General features: G+C 44.6%; 2 protein-coding genes across 2 annotated transcripts; one reads left to right on the forward strand and one right to left on the reverse strand.

Annotated features, from left to right (window-relative positions):
* Positions 1-5,192: 5,192 nt before the first annotated feature.
* LOC113491191 (cathepsin E-like) lies at positions 5,193-13,648 on the reverse strand. The gene is made up of 9 exons (XM_026867944.1): positions 13,592-13,648; positions 13,242-13,419; positions 11,060-11,177; positions 10,440-10,558; positions 9,809-10,008; positions 9,016-9,138; positions 8,201-8,345; positions 5,546-5,644; positions 5,193-5,446 (listed from the first exon to the last, which is right to left on the reverse strand). Exons 1-9 carry the CDS (start codon positions 13,645-13,647, stop codon positions 5,267-5,269), a joined length of 1,218 nt encoding a protein of 405 aa, XP_026723745.1. The 5' UTR covers position 13,648; the 3' UTR covers positions 5,193-5,266.
* A 4,632-nt stretch (positions 13,649-18,280) lies between these two features.
* LRRC10 (leucine rich repeat containing 10) lies at positions 18,281-19,117 on the forward strand. Its single transcript, XM_026867945.1, has one exon. The coding sequence runs from the start codon at positions 18,281-18,283 to the stop codon at positions 19,115-19,117; it is 837 nt and encodes a 278-aa protein (XP_026723746.1).
* Positions 19,118-21,117: the final 2,000 nt, after the last annotated feature.

Here is a 21,117-nt window from a genome sequence, read left to right on the forward strand (position 1 = left end):
AGCAAGAGCCTGCCCCACTCCTGCTGAAGATATGCCACTACATAGTGGAAAAATAAAAGGATTAAATGTTTAACTGCATTAAGAAAAATGGAAGAGGCAAAACTGCTGATGAGCTAGGCATGGAAGGTCTGAGCTTTGCTCTCTTGGAGCATGTATGTGGCATACCTAGTGGATGTTTATTGTAAAACACGGTTGCCAGGTGGCCTCCCTAGTGATGACACAGCTGTGGCACTCTCTCAAGAGGTAATGGATCTGCAGGGGCCACTCTTGCGGAGATCTTCAGCTGGAAGCACACAGGCTGCAGTCATGCCACGTAGACAACAAAATGGATGAGGACTGCTAGCAAAAATTTCTCTCTGCTTCCTACTCCTCTCCCCTGCTCCCATGCTGTACCACACACGTTCTCCATTAACCCAAACTCAAGCCAGCATTAAATGGCTCCTGCTGTTCCAGGGGTGGCCAAGCCACCTCTCTAAACCTCCTGGTAGCAACCTGGCCTTTCAGCTGCTGTTCCTGCAAGAAGTCTCAAAAGCAGGCCCTGAAAGAAGCAGCAGCTCTTTGTTTTTAGCCCTCACCCACATCTACATGAACACAGTCCAGAGTGTGATGCCAGCATTCCCCAAAAGTGAGTATCCAAATAGATGGTCTCCCTAGACAAGGGAGAGACTGGGTAGCTCAAGGGCTGGAAAGAACAGAGAGAGAGTGAGACACAGAAAATTATGGGGGCTGCAACAATCAGCAAGTGGCATGGACTATATGGACAGCAAGTCCACCCAGATCTCTTGCTCAGAAGGTTGCACTTCAGACAACAAACCAGCATCTCTACCAGGGTAACTGGTAGCACCAGTGGCTCCTGGGAGTCTCCAGGACCCCCTGAAGCTGGGAGGGGAATGAATGAACCTGCCTGCTCCTGCTCCTCTGGCCAGCAACTTAGGTGAGGAGCCCTTCCAGTAGGCTGTCACATACAGCAGGACTCTGCTATCTCATCTGGGTAGGCTTTGAAAAAAAATCGGCTGTCCTCCCCAGTTCTACTTCTTCCAGCTTTGTTTCAGCCTGGGAACTGGCTCCTGCTGGTGTGCATTAGACATGGTCTGAGCAGTGCCACCCTTTCAAATCCTTCAAAGACATTAGACAAAAGCACATGTATCCTCATCAGTTTAGGAAACAGAGACACGTAGCCCAACACTTAGCTGTTTAAACTCATACTATGGGAAATCGGGTATGCAGAGAAGCCAAGCACAGATTTCCCAGTCACCTACAGAGACACCTCTTCACACTATAAGATGAGGTGACAGCAGTGTCTGACACCTACTGAGTAGTGAGGTTTGATCACAGTTTTGGAGTAAGGCCTTCTGGTGCAACCTCATCCTTACCATTTCACAACAAGTCCTTAGGCAAATCAAGTTGCTATGTTGAGGTTTGACCAGCACAATGAGGACCCCAACAAAGTGAAATTATGATGAAATAAACAGCACCTTAGCCTAGCAGTTGTAGCAATGGCCATCCAGAAAACAGGGCTGATAGCTTTTCAGTCATCAGAGCCCCAAACTGACTGTCCCTGGTGAAGATGACCTGTGACAATGCTGGAAACACATAGTTTTTGCTTCCATATATCAGAGAAAAAAAAGATTTTCATCCAACATTCCCTCTTTCTTCCTTATTCCCTATTTCTTCTTTTAGCTGAAACCACACTTTTCAATTCAGTATTTTCTCAATTTAATTGCATCTGTGCCTGTCAAGGAACAATATTTACCACTGAGCTTAACTTTAACAAATAGCAAATTTATAGCATAAATAAGATGTTTTAAGCATACCCACACAGCTCCAGTCACACAACTAAACCCAAAGATAAAGTAACTGCTGTGCTCCTTGGGACCCTGAAGCATCCTCCCTAGCACTTCATTAAAGACAGGAGAGTACTACAGGTTTCAGGGGAGTTCGGCCATACTCCTCCCAGATGCACATGTATAGGAAAGGGTTTCAGCAGATATGCAGAAAGTCTGGCCTATTATCTAGCTCTCTCCTCACAGAATATAAGCTTCTATCTGTAAAGGAATTTAAGACAGAAATTAGAGATTAGTGTAAAGTGCCCATTACAAATCTGCACTGAGGGTCCGGTCTCATCACACTGCCTCGCTCTCCTTCACACAGCTTCCACCAGGGCTTAAGGTGTTGGAACCAAGCACTCATCCTCCTCAACCCAGGCATCAGCATGTTTCAGCCCAGCACTGCTAAACCTGAAGAAGCCTTTACAGCTTCTCATCATCCAGCTCTGCTCATCTTCCATTATCATCTTCTCAGCCTGGCTGCTACCTAAGATGTACACTGCTGCTTTCTACCAGGATATTATGCATCTCAAGAGCAATGATTTTCTTACCTCTCTCACTCACTCTGCCAGTATTCTCTGGCCCAGCAACTGTGTTCATTCTTCAATGGAGGCTAAAAGGTGGCAACACAGTAGCCATTAGGTAGATAAAAGCTTCAGTTAAGTCCCACAGAAGTGTCTATTAGACGTGTAGATGCATGTTAAATTAGGAATGACAGCTCTGAAGTCCTACAGTGTAATCTGCAATACACAAATAGCATTTCACACATAGCAGGCAAGATCCAGGTTAGCTATAATATTCTGTTCACTGCTTGTAAAGAAGCTAGTGCTGGGATGAGTTATCAGAAAAACTTCCTCTCCTCATTTAGTCTGTTATCTCACTTTTGCAAACATCTGCAGGCTCTGAGTGGTATTAAATTATCTTTTGGGATTACATGCTCTCTTAGGCACTTCTCTCAGTAAACTATTTGCTTTAGCATGGTAAATGGACCATTTTAGCAAATCCAACAATTTACAATCAATGTTCACCAGTATAAACAATGTCAAACTATTGTATGAATAAAGGCACTTTGAGAAACACAGCTGTCTTGACTGTATTGAACTGTCAAGAAGCACTTCTGGCAAAGGTTCAACCTACCACACAAGTCCACTTGATGTCTGCCATGAACAGCGAGGCAGACCTACAGAAGTTGGCAAAGCCGGAAAAGACTGAGGAGAGAATAGGGCCAGGATAGACAAATAGGTCAGAACAGCAGCTTGCTCCATCAAATGGTATTAATCTTGAGCAGGATGAGATATATTAGAACAAAGAGAGGGCTGATCCCTGCATATGGTGCCTGACTTTCCACCTATTTCTAAGATGCGTTCATGCTCTGTGCTGGAATTCGTAGAGCCAAGGTGTCAGTGCAAGGACTGACCAGGTGTAGGAACACATCCCACCACACTTAAAATCCTCCATTATAAATAGCATATCTCTAACTCTGACTGCAAGTTTATGTTTAAGGAATATATATATATATATATTTTGAAATAATAGAAATGTACCAGAGTGTTAAGTCTGCTGCATAGTAGAGAAAACAAAAATACCTCTCTGATGTTAAAACAGTCATAGGACTTTATGGATATTTGTTTGTCTTGGTTTACAACCAAACAAATGACATTTTCTAGACAAGTAAGTTAGGTCATGGTCATTCTGTTCTTTAAGACTGATATGGACAAAGGGGAAACAAGTCAAGATTGACCTGAAATACACAGTAACTTTGTACAGCTCAATCTTGTCTGCAAAAAGAGACAACTGGCAGAAGAGTCCCCAGTGCTAGAGGTTGATAGCCTGGATGCCAAATGTGTAACACAATGTGGCTGCAAATAGAGAGTCATGAGAACATGCACCAGAGGGAGGGAGTATTTAATTCTGGAGGGCAAGATCAGTATTTCAGAGATGATGCCTCCATGCAAGCTGTCTCACTTCAGTAATACTTAGTCTTACAACTGAAGCCTTAAAATCTAAAGGGCCGTGATCGTAACGCTGCCAAGGCCACTAATGGATGTTGCGTTTGTTCTATGCTAAATACATCCAGACAGGCAGCAGCAGCAAGTCCCCCAGAGCCACCAGCCCCTGCCCTAGCAATGCCACAGTGTGGCCAGTCTCCGGCTTCCCACAGCCCTTCCCTGCCTGGGAGGAGCTCGGTGCCTGGGACTGGGGCTGCTGACATTTTTCTACTTTAGGGAGATACAGACAGTCCCAACACCCAACATGTTCCATCTCTCCCCTCCAGGCCACAGAGCAACCTGGATTTTCAATTGCTGTTGCACCCTCTCCTTCCTCTCCTCTCCAGCCTCATGACACAGAAAACATAAAATGAAACAGTGCTAAGTCCAAAGCAAATTTTGCTTGGTAAATTTTATTCATGTGTACAGGGGCAGCATCATTTTAGCAATCCAAACAAATACTCCAATGGGTATAATTTAGATTAATCTTCTTTTGTCAAATCAGCACAGCTACCTGTGGCTGCTTCACACCTCTGCTGGTGCCAAAGCTGCTTCTAACAAGAAGGGGCTGAGCAAGAGGCAGTAAGATGTTTTGTGCTGGTGCGTTGGTCTCGTAACTTGTGAGGTGGAAGGACGCTGCAGTATCCCTTCTCAGCCCCCTTTGCAAGAGTTGTGGTCTGGGTTTTGTTAGGCGAATAGGTGCTGCTCCCAGCTGAACTGCCAAGGGGTAGAGGTGTCAGATGCTAAAAACAGCATCTGACCTAAGACATGGACATTAAACACTGAGACCCAAAAGAAGAAAACAGTGTCAGGTGAGAATGACCCCAAGGGAAAAAGCAAGTTTGAGAGATGGTGTAAGGAGCAGGAAATTGTGTGCAAGGAGCAGTAGTGGAAAGCGTAGTGGTTGCACAGGCACTGGTCAAATTTCTCTTTATATAAACTGGTTGGAGCAAGCCCATATAAAGAGAATTTACATGGCACTGAGGAAACAAGCTTGGGCAAAACCCCAACCATGGAAAATAATGAGGAAAATTAAGTCAGTAGGAAATGAGGTGGAAACTAGCATGCAAGAAAAAAAGAGGATACCCAGACCAGAGAGGGACTAGTTTCCCCCACTTGTAACTGCTATCTTGTCAGCCTGGCACTCTTCAGACTTTTTATCCTTCATGATCACTTTTGAAAATCTGACTGCTGATCTGTTTTTACTTCAGCCTGAGAGCTGTGGTGTCCATCAGTTGTTCAGAAAAAAACCTGTTTCTCAGTTGTAAACATACAGAGATTGAACCAAACTATGTAATTTGGGACAAAGATCACCCCAAAACCCTTAAAACCTGGAGGGGTAAAACGTGACTGCATCTAGATCCAGAGGTTCGGTTAAAGCCCTTCTTCACATATGTGTTGAAGACCATTACATTAAGATTCAGGTTAAGGCAGAATAAATGCTATTACAACTCAGTAGTAATCCTTCCTATGAGCAGCTTTTGCAAATCCCACTCTGTCATTCCCACGGTCAAAAATGCAGTAAAATGCAGACATAAAGACATCTCCTAAAATCCAGAGTGGGCCGGTGCGAGTGGTGATGTCGAGAGACTGAAAGCCGCTCATGCAGAAGGTTTGGTCTTCAATAGACTCCTGGAAGGGAAAGCACGTGTCCTTGCAGCTGCCTGCTCCAGCCCCATCTCGGGGAGCAGCAAACAGGGAACAGGGAGCAAGGAGGCCACAGATACACACCTTTATGACGTATTGCTCTGCTGTCAGCTTGTACTCGTGGTGTCCAATCGTGAAGCTTATGTGAGGCAAGCTGGACAGTCTTCTGCAGTCTACGAGAAACTGTATGCAATGCACTGATTGAGATGGGATCGATTTGACTTAAGTACTGCCCTTTGAATTCAAGACTTCTGCAGCAGGTCTGCAGTGAATTTACTACAGAGAAACAGCATCATGCTGACATATGGCCCAACACTGCCCTCCAGCTTTCCAGATTCTTCACTAGGTTAAATCAGCCTAGGAGCCCAGACCCCTGCACCTCTAGGGACCCAGGGCTGATGAAAATCCTTGTAAGCCCCAAAAGGAACGAGGTGAAGAGGGACTTTGATGTCCCCCCAGTAGAACTCGGAAGCAGAACTGAATGTGTGAGTCCCAGCAAACCCATATTAGCAAGGTCTGCTGAACAAAAGTCATCCGACGCTCTGGCCTGGACTGGGTGGATGGAGCTGCCTCCAGCCCACGCAGGGAGCGCCCTACGGCCATAGCTCACCCCACTCCCTCCGTAACATTATTGTTTTAGGGAAAAAAGAGTCAGTTAGGAATACAGCAATTTCTACTTACACTCTGCCCTGGAGTGGGACTTAAAGAGCAGGAGGACTAAATTCTGGCATGGTCATTAATTTTCATAAATAATACATTCACTTACAGTAACACAGAAAATCATTTCCTGGCCTTTCTAGTTATTTCATGAAACAACTGGTGTGTTAAATGGCGCTGCAGACTGCTCCAAGCCCCAGAGGGATCTTTGTTGTAAACTGTAGTCTTTAAGGTCATTGTTTTAGAGGCTTCCTAGAAGGAAAAATCTACTTCTTGTTATTGTTAAATCTGCTTTGTGAAAACACAGCCCTAAATCTTCTATATACTTAGCAGGTGTCATACCATTAGAAAAAAACAAACCATAGGATACAGAGGACAAGGGTAAGAAAGCCAGTATAGTGGTTTGTAAGATACAAGAAGCAAGACATACTTGATTTATATAGCTAGTAGATCCAGAACAAACTAATCCTTGCTGGAAAGAGATAAAAGTTATGGTAAAATCACTGATGGATGCACCCACTTATTCTGGGATAAATTTGAGCCAATATACTCAGCCTGTCTGTGTTTTCTAGAAAAAAAAGTCTTATTTTCAGGATGATTTTTAGCAGAATCTGAGATGCTGGCTGAGTGCTCTTACATCATCACTGGAGTATATAAACATATACTGCAATGATCCGTTTGTCATTTATATTACACTAATATAAGTGCATTAGAAATACATATTTTATCTATATCTATTAGTATGTACCATTATAAAATCAACTTGTTATTAAACTATACTGTTGGAAATGTATCTGAAAATTTGAATGAAAACAAAATTTAAGGTTTAATTGAGAAAGAATTAGAAGCCTCAAGAGTTACACGGATGCCACTCCAGGTCCTCCTCTTACAAAATGAGCAGATTACAGTTGCACTGGGCAACTGTAACAATTTTCTTCCAAGTGCAGTTTTGTTGCAGGATCAAGACAGCTGCGAAGTTAACAGAAGCTGTGTGTGGCAGCTTTACCTGGGGCACTGGAGCTGTGGCAACATAGTGATTACCTGCGGGAGTCAGCCAAGGGCCAGCAATAAGGCATGGCAAAAAAAAAAAAGTCTGCTCTTTTCCTGAAGGTGGGTGGGTTTAGCTGTCTCTGGGTTTTTATCTCAGCACTTTAGATATTACAAGGGTTCAGTCTTGCCAGATGTGAAGGGCAGCAGAAAGACATCCCAGCCTGTCCCATGGGCAAGGCAGTGGGAAAGCCTAAACTACCTCGAGCAACCTCAGCTTACACAAGCCCCCGCAGAGTTGCAGGGAGCTGGGGACCACGGGCATGGGGCCAGAGAGGCCATAAAGTGACACATCAAGACCATTTTGGCCTGCTGGAGGAGGTGCAGGTGCTCCTCGGCAGGCAGGCAGGGATGAGGAGGAGCTGTGGGAAGCATCAGCAAGGGGGAAGCAGAAGAGAGCAGCAGGGAGGAGATGAAAACCAGTGAGGAGACAGAGGAATAAGGTTCAGGAGGGAGAATAAGAGACAGCAAGGTTTGTCCTGCACCCTGTGGCTCATCTGCCAGGAGCCAGCGTTGTGAGTATCACAGCTGTGCGTCCCTCCCAGGACCCCAGCACAACACTGCCTGCTCTGCTGCAGGCTGACAGTGAGAGGTCCTGTCAGTGGAGCCACAGTCAGGCTGTAGTTAAGATACCTTTCCTCTTCCATTTGATGCTGATGGCGCTGGCCTTCAGCACTGAACCCCCTCCTGGCTTGAGCAAGCCAGTGGCTATAGCCAGGGACTTTGAAAGGAAGTTTTCCTCTAATTTTCCAAAAGAAAATGTTTTCTGATGTAGAGTATGGATCAATTCCTCAAATTTATGGCCTCATTACTTCCTTACACACCAGTAATGATGAGTATGGGGGAGGAGGTGGACATCTGGGAGGAGGTCTGGGGAACCAGCACAGCTCTGAGTTCAGTGTTGTCCTGGAAACAAGGCTTTACCTGAGACCTTTCTGAACAGTTATTTAGGTTATTTTCCCAGGCTATAAGCTCTTTGCACCAAATACCAGTATCTCTTCATCTCTCTCTGTTTTCTGGCTGTATAGTTTTTACCTCTCCAGTATGCGATGGACTTGCCCCAATATACTCCTGTAATCGCCTGATTTGTGAAGAGGGGCCGGTGATAAGAGAAGTGCCTGAGTCAACGATGGCTTCACAACCATGGGAGCAAAATGCCACCCGGCCTTGGATCTTTATGCTGCAAGTGAAAAACAAAGCATCTTTAAGCAAGTGCCTGACACAACACATTATTGCTAGCTAAAGTACCAGAGTACGGTCTGAAGTTAAAACTGTCTGCCAAGCTTTCCCAGTCTTAAAAGACAGGAATGTCTTTAAAAGACATAAAAGCCGTAAAAAGAAACTGCATTAGGAAAATTTCTTGTTTGTGGACCCACTTTTCTCTCTCAGGACACCTAAAGACCTAATCATTTGTCTTCTGCTGATGAATTTGTCCTCACCTGCAGGTATGTGTCCTTATCAATTTATGGAGAGAAGGAAGAATGAAGGGACACTGACTACTTTGACCAAGGTTAATAGGAAAGATGAGAGCAGGACCTGGTGGTGGATTCAGTTCATGGGTGCCTCAACCACTTAACTGAGTAGTCCACCAAGAGTCAACTTGACCACTAGTGTATCATATTAAAATGTATGAACATGCTCTCCTAGAAACTATCAACCCATGTCACAGCAGATTTAGAGAGCTAATAAACCCCAGTCTCATCCTGGGAAACCTCCTCTTTGAGAAGCACAAGGGTAAAACACTGCAGCCGAGTCCTCCTCCATCTGTGTCGCTAGGTGTTTCTGTCTCCATGGGTTTTACCTGGGGAGGTGAATTCCAGCAGGTATTTCATACATGCATACATACATACCTGTTCAGGTGTATTTGCCAGTAGCTTTTCTCAGTGACTGGGACCCAGTGGATTGAACCTCTGTAGAGAGAATGGTCTATCCCCCCCAGAATCAACTCACCACCATTCTCAGTGTCATCTCCTCTGAAAGCAGAGACAGGTTAACACAGACATGGGAGTGTGACAGCATGCACCAATGAGATTACACTTAAAAAGCAAAAGACAAATGACAGCCCTTTCTAAATTTAGATATGGATGGCTGAAAGGGATTATTCCTAATTTATAACTCCATATGTCCCAACTCAGAGCTTCCAAACAACCTCTGAGAAGCCTTACTGTAGGCTGCTGAGGGCTAAGATAGGCATCAGAAGCAGATTGAGCCAGTTGCTACTCTCAAGTCAGAAAAAACTCTAGAAAAATTGGTGGAGTTACAGCTAGGTCCAGATTAGGGAACAACATGTCTTTTGAAATGTGGCTACTTGGATTTAGCATGGCATTTCTGTTCATTTCCACAGGCCAGAGGGAAACCTCTGGCAACTCAGACATGATGAGTCCAAGTGGGAGCTTTTCTTTTGTTTATGACCAGCTCCACAAGAATAACTCTGTCCAAAAATTCATGGCCCTCCCCATAACATTTTTCCTTTTCACTCCATATTTTTCAGTGTTAACTGAAAAAAAAAACAAAATCACCAGACCCCAAGAGATGGGGAAAATTACTTTCTAGAGTTGAAGCTTTATAGAAATGCACAGTTGTCTCTATAAACAATTAAACCAGATTTCCTTCTTTTTTGGCAGTGTCACTTTAAAGACTGACCTTTTCAGATAGAAAGAGAAGACTGGCTCCTCTACCAGCTGCTGGTTCATGATGCTGTCAAACACAGGCAGAGCATTGCCCACTGCTAAGGAAGGGTAGCCCAATCCCAGCACGCCATCAAAGTGGGCAAGGGCAAAGGTTGTTCCTGGCTCAAACACTGACTCACCGAAGTCCTGTCCCTTGATGGAGATGTTACTTATCTGTTTGGTACAAGTGAAAGTAAAACCACCATCAATGACAAGAAATTAGTCATGTTTCAGATCCATATCAACGGATTCATTCAGTTTATAAAGCCTGGATATCCTTCTGTGACTTGCAACAACATAGCAGGTGCCCATTTGGTGAGTAAGCTGCACCAATTCCTTTTGATACCTCAATTCTGTGGATGTTTCTTCATAAACCCAGGATAGGACCCAAGGGGAGAAGCAGAAATGCAAAATAAAATCTTAGGGAGTTGTCTGGGTAGCCCAAAACCAGAGCAGCACCCACACCTCTCAGCACCTGGCTTGGTGAGACCTTGCCCTGCCCTTGACTAAACAATGCAAGGCTTTCCAGGGCAAGGCCAGTATCTCAACTGCCCTGAAAGCCTGGCTGACCTGGAGGCTGACACCCATTTTAGATGGACACTCACCTGTAGCGTGTCTTTGCCAGCAATGCCCAGAAGCTGTCCCGTACCATACTGCAAGGAGAAGGCTTCCCCTCCGTGCTCATATGAATCCGACAGAAAGGATTTAAATTTCTGGTGCACCCCTACACAAAACAAACAACACCTGTGCACCAAAGGGAGGTCTCAGCAATACACTCGCTTCTCAATGCGCAACCAGTCAAGATATGAGCAGGACAGATTTTTGCTTGTCTTAGGAGGAAGGTGTCAGTGGAGGTGCCCTTTCCCCCCAGGCACCCCAGTTTTTCTGTACCTTAGAGGTTATTTTAGGTTTTAAAGTCAAATTAAAATAAAAATGGGCATCTCCACCACTATTTGTAGCCCCCCCTAGGTTTATTTTCATGCCTTTTATATCAGGCATCTTGTGGTGCAGAGAGACGCTTGGCAGCTGCAGCTGGCACCTGTCGTGGCTGCAGGGTGGCAGAGGAGCAGAGATGGAGAAGCAAGCCAGGGAAAGGAGCATGGCCCTCAGGGGTGCTCCAAATCCACCCCTCCCAAATCCCTGCTGCAGTCAAGCTCCTTGGGAAAGGAGACGTGTCCAAGGTACCCGAGATACGAGGAGTATAAGGGAGGGTAATGTTTCTTACTGCATGCTTCACTGATGCAATAAGCAGAAGGGACCCAAAAATTGGAGGAGCCGGTGTCAAACACAACGGTGAACCTCTGGGGTGGTGTGCCAACACTCACAACTCCGTAGTACTGCGCCTAGGGGAGGAACAACCCGGTCAGTCCCAGGCTGCCTCCCAGTGAGGTATTCCCAAAGAAAAGGCAGACTTGGGAGCATCATGCAAGACTTTCTGAGGGCACTCAGTGCAATTTCGTTTAAATGTAAACGCATGCCACAGGGAAGTGTGTCTGGTTTCACGAGTGGCTGCAGGCAGCAGATTTCACTCTGACTGCAGAATTTTTAAAGCCTTTTAAGCAAACACTCGATCGCGTTCCCCATGAAGTCAACAAGCCCTCTTGCACCAACTTCAGTGGTGGCAAGGTCAACCCCAAGACGAAGCTCTCACACGACCACACAGGCTTTCAGGCAGCTTGCTACTGATGTCAGTAAAATATTACTGACGCAAAGACAGAACGACCTGCCTCTGGCAGTGTCAGAGGGCTCTGACCAGTGGCACAAACACTGTCACGTGGGGCTGGGCTTTTTCCTTTGTAATTAGCAGCTATTAGCAAGTCAAAAAATTATTTCGATTGTACAGACTGTATCTGATGTACTGAACAAAGTTCATCCAGTAGATAAAGAAACCACTGACCATCCCTGGATACCAACTGAGGCTAGAGATAATCTGTGAACACATGAATGCTGGAGTGAAGGGCTTATCCACATCCCAAATACAAGTGTCTAAGTGCCCCTATCTGGCCCTGGAAGAGCACTTCAGCATTAAGAGACCTATTTTTAGGAAGAAGCATTCCTGGAATTCAAACGCAGATAGAAAAGCAATAGCCGGTGCCAAGCCTTTTGTTGCAGTACAAATATTTGAATATGTATCTTCAAGTGCATACTTGTTAATTAGTACACTGAATACAGTTTATGGTCTGAATGAGATAATCATGAAAAGGCAAGCAAGCACACCATTTAAGAGAATATGCAGCTATACAGCAGGATTTTATTCCTTCCTATATTAAAGAAACCTTTATCAATTAATCTGTAAAGTGAGGCAGCTCTAAGACATGTTCATTAAAAAACAAAACAAAACAAAAACAAAAAAAACACAACAAAACCCAACCAAAACAAACAAAAACACCAACTCACAAACATACTACACTGAAACCTCCACAAAACTGTTCCTGGTGTTAGCTGGATATGCTGGGGAAGTGGGTTTTGTTTTGTCATTTTGAGATTTATCCCTCTTTGATAAGCTTAAGGCAGGCTGAAATGTTTCAGTCTCCTTTGTTCTTCCTCACACACATCTCTAGCTCATCTTGACATACTCTTTATGGCCTTCAAGTGTCAGGAAGTTCCTGTTGAATTAATTTGGCTTTCCCTTCCCTGTTCAGATGCAGCCTCCACAACATTTCTGCAGCTGAGCTTTCCTTTAGATAAGCATAACAGGGGAACCAAATAAAAGAGAAAACAGAGACCATCCAAATGGACAGAATGGTAAACCCAGGAAAGACAGTTTACAAGATGTTTGACCTGCTCTGACTTGCCTCTCTGAGATCCAATGAAACTCATATTCTTCCTTTTTCAGTTTAGATGGTAAATTCAGCCAGGTTAGTGTGGCACCCAGGTCAGTCTCCAATATTTAATACACATTAAGCTCAGGAGATAAAAACAGAAAAATAAAAAATCTACTTGGGTCTTTGTTTTCGCTGCTTTATGAATTCACATGATCAAATAAATGAGATTTGGGGGATTTTTTTATAACATGAAAACATCCAAGTTTCTGATAAATATAATACAGCTAAATCAGATTCTGCTACTGAAAACCCAATCCTGAACCAAGACTGATACAAGCAAACCTTCCACATTTGTTTGGAGCCCAAGTCCCACACAGATCTATACAAAAATAAAACTTGCCACAGGACTACCACTGCTAGACTACATCAGCTTTCTACGTGCATCCCATGCTGACCTAGGTCTATACATGCTTTATTTTGCAGACTGGTAAACTAATTTTTTATGATCTAATATTTATAGCATACAGCAATAAGCCACCTCAAGCCCTATAATTTAACTGATGGACTACATTTGAAATGAGAAATAAAATCTGCCTTCAAGAGAACAAGCCCTTATGATTGCATTACCAAAACCGTACTTACGTTCATGTAATCATACAGCTTTTCTGAAGCAGTTCCTACTGATAGAGCAATATCTGCAGGAAAGCAATGCAGATACCTCCGGGCAAAAATGTCAGGGTCGTGATTCCTCCAAAATTCTTCCAATTCTCCCTTCTCCTTCAGCTGTTTCTTGATAGATTTGAATCGAACTAGGGGGATTCTGCACAAAGAAAAGAAACACACAAAAATTATCTGGTTCTCCTTTCTAGACCTCTCATATACCCTTTCTTTAAATTTTTTTTCTTTTTTGAGACCTCAGGTAGCAACAAGCATGGGTCACCCCAGGAAGCCAGCTGAGACACACGCCAGCAATGCTAGATGTGTTTCCCTACCGTTCCATGGCCATGGTGAACGGGATATAAACCACAGCCAACAGCATCACCTTCATGGCTCCAAGCGGTTCAGAATCTAATGTCATTCATTTACTCAGAAGTCCCTTTTTTATACCGTGTTGTCAGTAGAGGGCCGCTCGCCAGGTCAGTCAGTCACAGGAGGTCAGTGCTTTGGCTGAAAACCGATTAATTTGCTCTCAGAGTAACCGCTGGATTGTGCAAATAGTGGTGTCCAGTGGAGTTACTAAGGCACAGATAACCAGGGTACAGTCTAGACTGAACAGACATTTTACTAACAATCCTTAATGTCCTTTACATAAATATAATACACAAGGTGAGCTTGGCTTCCATTAGCACAGGAGAGAGGAGGTGGTCCAAGGACTGTTCCCTCCGAGTAAGCTGCTTTTCAAGCTCACTTAGAGACAAGTGACCCAGAAGTGTCCAACACACAGAAAGAGGACATAAGATATAATCATTTCTCCTAGACATGGAGACATTTCAGCAGTGCTGGGCAGACAGACATTTGACAGGGTTGTGACAAGTCATCTCCTAGCAACTGGAGTTTAATTCCCTCTTTATGGGAGAGCTCCAGCCTAAACACAAATGTGATTGCCACCTCAAAAAATGGGCCTTAGAAGTAAAAATCATAACAGGCTGTAACATACAGTAATAAACAGCCAGTGGTTTTGTACGCATTTCAGCAAGACATGTGGAAGTGCTCGCTTAGATTTATCTTCCTGCGAGTTTCCTGAGGTTAGAGGTTCCCACCCCTGCCTGACTCTTAAGTTCAATTCAAACTGGCAGAAAAATAACAGTGTCAAAAAGCAATGCTGATCTGACGAAGAGCAACCCCAAACCCATTAGCTGCCCGGGAGGAAGCTCAGCACTGAGTCTGCAATTTACTTAAGAGACTTTTTGAGTCTTTCCTCTGCACAAGAAAGTGCAGTGAGGAATTACATACTGCAGCCTAGCATACATTAAAGCTAAATTTGAATAATCAGTCATTTTTGTTCAAAAACCTATGCTAGGATGTGGGAAAAAGAGTAATGATGATTTTTCCCCCTGCAATACACCACTTATTTAAAATAAGCTGCTCACCATGTGAAGGTGAACTGGAACTAAGTAATCCACCCAAAAGAGAGCAGATGTGTGACAGTGAATAGCAAAGAGTGAATGTCAAGAACATGGAGGAGGCAGGAGTCATCATCTGTTCTAGTGACAATGCTCCAGTCAAGAAAAAACAACAGCAAAACCAAACACATGGCATTTGTGAGAGAAGAAAGGGTCTAAATGTCTGTCACAGACGTTAAATAAACATTAAGCAAATCATTATCTGCATATACTAAAGAAAAAACAGTTCCTTTAACTCTCTGCCCTTGCTATGTCAGGCTGACTGAGGAGGGGCATAAGCACCTTAAAACCAATTAATTCAGAGCTCTATTCATTAGTCCCCTGGATTTTGAAATAGATGTTTTGCTTTTTCAAACTTACCTCCAAAATTGCAAGGGCTACACAAACTCAGGTGAGGCTGATCCTGGTGTCATCACACAGTTGCGTGCAGAGTTTTGGATCTGAAAAAGCACCAGTATTTATATTCTAGTATTTTGTTTCAAAAAATAATACATCACAAAAAAACAGGTTTTATATTGATTTCCCTTTTATTGTGTTTTGGTCTGGGTTTTTTGTGTTTTTTGGTTTGGTTTTTGTTGTTTTGTTTTGGTTTTTTTTTTTTAATCATCTAGCTCTGAGCAGTATTTACTGTTTCTTCTGGACTCAGAGGTTTTAAACAACTTCTCAGCAAGCAACCACATTTTCTGTCCTGCAGTTGTCCCAGTCTCTAAGCTGCAGGAGCTGGGTGCTGGAAATGAGAAAGGTGAGCAATAGATGGGGTCATTTGTGAACTTTCAGAAAGCAGGGGCATTTCTCAAGGAGCCTACACGTGTCACCTGATGGGCAGCAGAGCAGATGTCATGCCCTCTGGTAAGACAGTGTCACTTTGACAAGAGCAAGACAATGTCTGTGCTGAGCACCTTTATCGCTTGACTGTTCCTCAGATGCCACAAATGCTTCTGGGAAGTCATTAATGTTCATGTTGGAGGGCATCAGGATAACTTTGAAGACATGAAGTGGCTTTCAAAATACTGCCCTGGGTCTACTGAGGGGATTGCCTTTGCCTTAGGGCCTCCACCGAGTTGCTGTTTCTCAGACAGATCAAGATTGTTCATTTTATTGCAAATGTAGCCCTTTATTATCCCACTACACAAAGGTTATTTTTTCCAAAATACTCTGATCTCACAGTGTGTTCCAAGCAGACATTCATTTAGCCAACAGAGGTACAAAATGCAGCAACAAAAGGTCATTGTGACTTTTTTTGATAAGCTGGAATAATGATTAAACTACAGTGCAGAGGATCCCTAAGAAATAGTTATCTTCAGCTTAGAAGTTTCATTAAGTAGAAATAACTCAAGTAGAAAAAATATATAAATCCCTGTGTCTATAGACATAAGGTATATTGCAAAGTGATTTCTCTCCATATGGATTATTAAGAAAAGTATGCCTAAACTTTATTATTAATATACTCTTACCTGGGCTTTTATGTTGTTCTGATCAGCAGGACATCTGAAGAGATTTGTCTAAAGGACATGTCTTTGCCATAGGTGTAAATACATTATTATTTATGCCAAATGCATTTGTTTTTCCACACTTGTAGCCTACAGTGCCTTAACAGGATGGGGAGCCTTGCCTTTGAAGATGTCACAGCTGCTTAGAAATGCAAACAAATACAAACACCTGCTGAGAGCCATGGGAATATATTCTTACAAGTCAGTGGCTACTTTGAGATGCTCATTCACTGCGAACTGGCTGTTGCTGCTGGGATGCTACGCCCAACACATCCCTGCCTTCTGCCATGAGAGAGTGTTTTCAGCTCTTCTTTTCTACAGCACAGCCACAGATGACTGTGACATACCTTTGTTCTCCAGGCTTGACACTCTGCCCAGCTCGCCCTTCCAAAACCTATTTTATGGCACTCAGGTCACAGCACTCGCTGTTCCCTGTCCTGCTGTAATATTGGTTCCCAGATGCCCTCTCTGTTGTTCTCCCTCAGAAAACCCTCTGTACATTTCATAGCATCACTGCTGCATGGCACAGACACTCGTCTTGCAGGGAAAAGACTAGTAAACATCCTATAGCCAATACTTGATTGAGAGTTAAGAGCTGCTTCACATCTGAAAGCAAGTGATTAATATCTCTATTACCAGATTTGACCTGAGATCCAGAGGCCATCTTAACTGTTTGATACTGCCTTTTTCTCAATCTTCTGTTTGCTCTGCCTTTTGTTTTTCCAAGAATACATGGCTCTCAGCACTCATGTATTTTGGTTGAGAAGCACCTAATGCCCAGAAACCTTTCTGCGGATTGTCTGAAGAAAGTATCCTCCTTAAATGTGGTAAGTGTGGAAAATGACAGCAACGAGCTATAGATATCAAAGTAGAGAGCCAGCTGCTGGAAAGGCCATTTCACCTTAAAACATTCTGCCAGCTTTCACACCCAAAGATCACGGTAGAGCCGTGGCCAACACACAGGTAGGACTATCCCTAAGAAAGCTTAAAACAGCAGCAGCTCAAGAAGTCAAAGTATGCAGAGATGCCTACACATGGGAAGGCTCCTCCTAGAAATCTGAGGTGCTCCTGACCTGAAGATCAATGGGTCTTGCTGAGAGAAGGAGGGGAACAGTTTACACCATTACATCTAAATAGTCATAATTTTTAACAACTGTTATTTATTTCACTCATAACAAGTGAGAATCTTGATGGAAATAAATCCATGGCAGTTTCATGACAGGGTTTTGTATGGACACAGGAACTGCAGTAGCACAGTTGGAAGGTGGCCGGAGAACAGCCTTGGCAGACTGTGATAGTAAGTGTATTAAATACGATTCAGATACAAAGCAAAACATAATGTAATGAAAAAGCCCTACACAGTCAAGAGTGCCAGAGGCTATAGTAAACACCATCAAATTAGGAACATAAATAGTAGAGCAGCTCAAGATAGCAGTTTGCCAAGTATTTGTATTTAAAAAGCTTTAAGATAAGTACTGGGTGGCAAGCTACACTATGAAATTATGTATTTGGCACCTTGCAAAGTAAATCCCTAAAAGTGACACTCATCTGTCAAGTTACGACAGGTATTTTAAACAACTATTTGACTACATCCAACATTTCCGCTGAAAGTTTCATGAAAGCTAAACATCTGAGTTTAAAAATTTGGTTTTCTGTGGTGTTTACCTTCCTGAGCCAATCCCTGCAGCCAGTACTGGCTGCACAGACAGCACAGCCGGCGAGAGAGGTGAGGGGCTGGGGCACTGGGGCGATGGTTTGGGGCAAAATCGGAGAACATTTACAGTGTGCAGGAAGAGGCAAGAAGGAATTATTTTCAGGGAGGGACAAACGGGAGTGTGGGCGAGAGAGGGAGACCTGCACTCTGAGTCCTGTCTGTAATCCTCATCACCAAACACTCACTCAGTTATCAGAAACGTTTCAGAGCCCTTGAGATTAATGGCTGGTGCCATGTAAACAGGGCCTTATATTGGGATGACAGAGTTACTGGCAGGCCAGTACATAGCAGAAGAGCAAGGCGGGCCTCTGTCCCTTGCAGTTCTAGTGATCCCCAAACAAAGAAAGTCCTGGGATGGGCAACAGTCTGAAAGCCATAGTTGCTTTTGTGCCCTCTGACAAGTGCCAGAAGTACCTCCTGGAAGACCTAGAAGAGATGCCAGTGGATAAAATGGTGGATCTGAGCGGCAGGCAGCTGAGGCGGCTGCCTCTGCACATTTGCTCTTTTAGGGAACTGGTCAAGCTGTACCTGAGTGACAACAACCTGAACCACCTGCCCCCTGAGCTGGAGCAGCTGCAAAACCTGCAGATCCTGGCACTGGACTTCAACAACTTCAAAGCGCTGCCCCGGGTCGTGTGTATGCTGAAGCAGCTGTGCATCCTCTACCTGGGCAACAACAAGCTCTGCAGCCTGCCCCTCGAGCTCCGGCTCCTGCAGAACCTCAGGACCCTCTGGATTGAGTCCAACTGCCTGCAGTGCCTGCCCGAGGTGGTGTGTGAGCTCAGCCTGCTCAAGACCCTGCACGCCGGCTCCAACGCGCTGCGCGCGCTCCCGGCGCAGCTGCGGTGCCTGCAGGAGCTGCGCACCATCTGGCTGTCGGGCAACCTGCTGTCCGAGTTCCCCCCTGTGCTCCTCGACATGCCTTTTCTGGAGGTGATTGACGTGGATCGCAACTCCATCCGGTTCTTCCCCAGCCTGGCTCACCTACCCGGCCTGAAGCTGGTGATATACGACCACAACCCCTGCAGGAACGCGCCCAAAGTGGCCAAAGGAGTGCGCAGGGTGGGGAGATGGTCAGAGGAGACCCCTGAACCCCGCAAGAGGTCCGGGGCGGTGGTAGAAATCATGCTCACTGAGAAACCGTTGCCACCTCCTGCCACCAAGCCAGAGACAGAAGTCAAGCCCTGCTGATGCTCAGCTGCCCGCTGCGGCAAAGGCAGCCCTGCGCCCACAGCACCCCCCAAGCTGTGCTTCTCCCTTGCTTGCTGGCATCCAGGGAGCACCGCACTGCCTGGCTAGTCTTCAGGAGTAGGTGCACCAGCTTAGAGCTAGGTAAACGCAACGCTCTCGTGTACAGACACCCCCTTTTGTGCCGCACCCAGGCCTCTCTCTCCCTCCTCCCACATGGGGAGCACTCGGTTCGCAGCAGAGATAAAGACACAGTTTAGATGTTTGCCATGGGTCGATTGTACAGAGCACATACGGACTTGCTGCTCTTCACCCATGGAAAGCTCCTGGGCTCACTCTTCTCCCTTCCACCTTGCTGAGGTGTCTGAGCTCACCTGAAAGCTGCTGGTCACGGTGAGTGCTGCCAAGAGTCACAGCTCTAAAGAAACCTACAGCATTTGTCTCAAATGACTTATCTGAAACGCAGCAACAGCTTGAAGGTTTCCCTGCCTGCTGCGTGGGAAGCAGTAGCAGAGCCATGGCTGCGCTATCAAGGAAACAGCACGTACATACCAGTAAGCTCTCCTCTTACTGCTGCTGCCTCCTTCCTGGAAAATTTGCGACCACTCTTGTTTTGTTATTGCCAAGCAGCATTTTAAATGACGGTGAGGAAAGTTAGAGGCTTTGCTGCTAGCTTTTCTGTTACCAACAATGCTGCCTGTAAGGGCAGCTGTACACCCTGGTTTTATGCAGTAACAAAGAAGAAAATTAAAGCCTGACTAAAATGGAAAAAACCACAAGAGCTGCAAAGGTAAGCTTGCATGAATAAAACCCAGGGTCGGGACCCTGTCATTACAGGCTTGCACAAAATTTGAAGCTGAGTTGACATCAGCTGGGTATTTCTCCAGCCTGCAACTCAGCCCAGTTCAAATCCCCTTTAAAACACACTTGAACTTTTTAAAAGTATGTTTTGCTTTAATTATGCAACACAGAAACCTGGTTCAAAATTATATTTTTAGCTTTTGATTCCATAGCACGGATCATTGAGTTTGGTAGAAGACAGCTTTTTAAAGGGCGAGTCCTTGGCGGCACAGAACAGCCGCTGCCCTCTCCCTCTCATCAAGTGGAGTTCTCGCAGAAGCGGCAGTTGACTTCCCAGAAGAGGTTTGATTCAATGCCAGTTCGTGACTGTTTAATGTCGTTTACATGCTTGAAAAATTATCTGGAAATATAGACTCTGCTAGCACTTGCTGTCTTGTTAAATAAAGTCCGAATTTGGATCTGGCTGGCACCCATGCAGTGTGCTTACTAGTCATTAAATAAAGTATACTAGCATTTTGCCGAGTTCAACCATCCTTCATTGGAATTAACTGAATTGTCCCTTTCTAAATTCTTTAGCTAACCTCTTTCCAACAAATTATAATTTCCTACAAAAGAAAATTATTCAGCAGACGAGAGTTCGGAGCTTTTTTAACCTCCAGGTTCAATATTTTGTTTCCTATGGAATTGACCTGGTACTTCATTTATCTGAGGGGGTGGGGAAGAAGGTGCTTTCACCTACTTGTCAACAGTTTGTATTTAACACATCACCCTGTACAGTATTGTCAGTTTTGGCAAGCTGAAGCGAGTCTGTTCTGAGTTTAGAGGAATATTTTGTAAGCAGATTCTCTTCATTTCAGGAAACCTAAGGGAGAAAAATGTTTGCACAGATACTTAACTTGATTTCAAATAGATCTTCCTGCTTTGGCAGACTTGCCCTGGTGTTTGCCAACGTGCTGCATTATACTCGCAAGGGCCAGGAGGGTCACAGCGCCCAGCTAGCTCCTCTCTTCGGGCTCCCCGACAGACAGCACCTCTGCTTGTTGTCACCAAGAGTCTGCGTGAAGGCTGCTGCCAGCAGCACAGACTTCCTCACCACCTGAGCACAACCCAACCAGGCCAGTTAAGGAACACATTGCCTTTGCAGCAACTACTGGAATAGGAAAAATAATATAAACATAGGCTACAATGACATAAAATGGACG

The sequence above is a fragment of the Athene cunicularia genome, assembly GCF_003259725.1.
Source record: "Athene cunicularia isolate RWA chromosome 1 unlocalized genomic scaffold, athCun1 chr1_part2, whole genome shotgun sequence".
Taxonomy (NCBI): Eukaryota; Metazoa; Chordata; class Aves; order Strigiformes; family Strigidae; genus Athene; species Athene cunicularia.

Coding starts and splice junctions, on each gene's coding strand:
- LOC113491191 (XM_026867944.1), bottom strand. CDS start 13,647: ATGAAGGTGATGCTGTTGGCTGTGGTTTATATCCCGTTCACCATGGCC. Junction 13,420..13,591: donor TTCACCATGGCCATGGAACG/GTAGGGAAACAC, acceptor TTCTTTGTGCAG/AATCCCCCTAGTTCGATTCA. Junction 5,447..5,545: donor CAGAGCAATACGTCATAAAG/GTGTGTATCTGT, acceptor TTTCCCTTCCAG/GAGTCTATTGAAGACCAAAC.
- LRRC10 (XM_026867945.1), top strand. CDS start 18,281: ATGGGCAACAGTCTGAAAGCCATAGTTGCTTTTGTGCCCTCTGACAAG.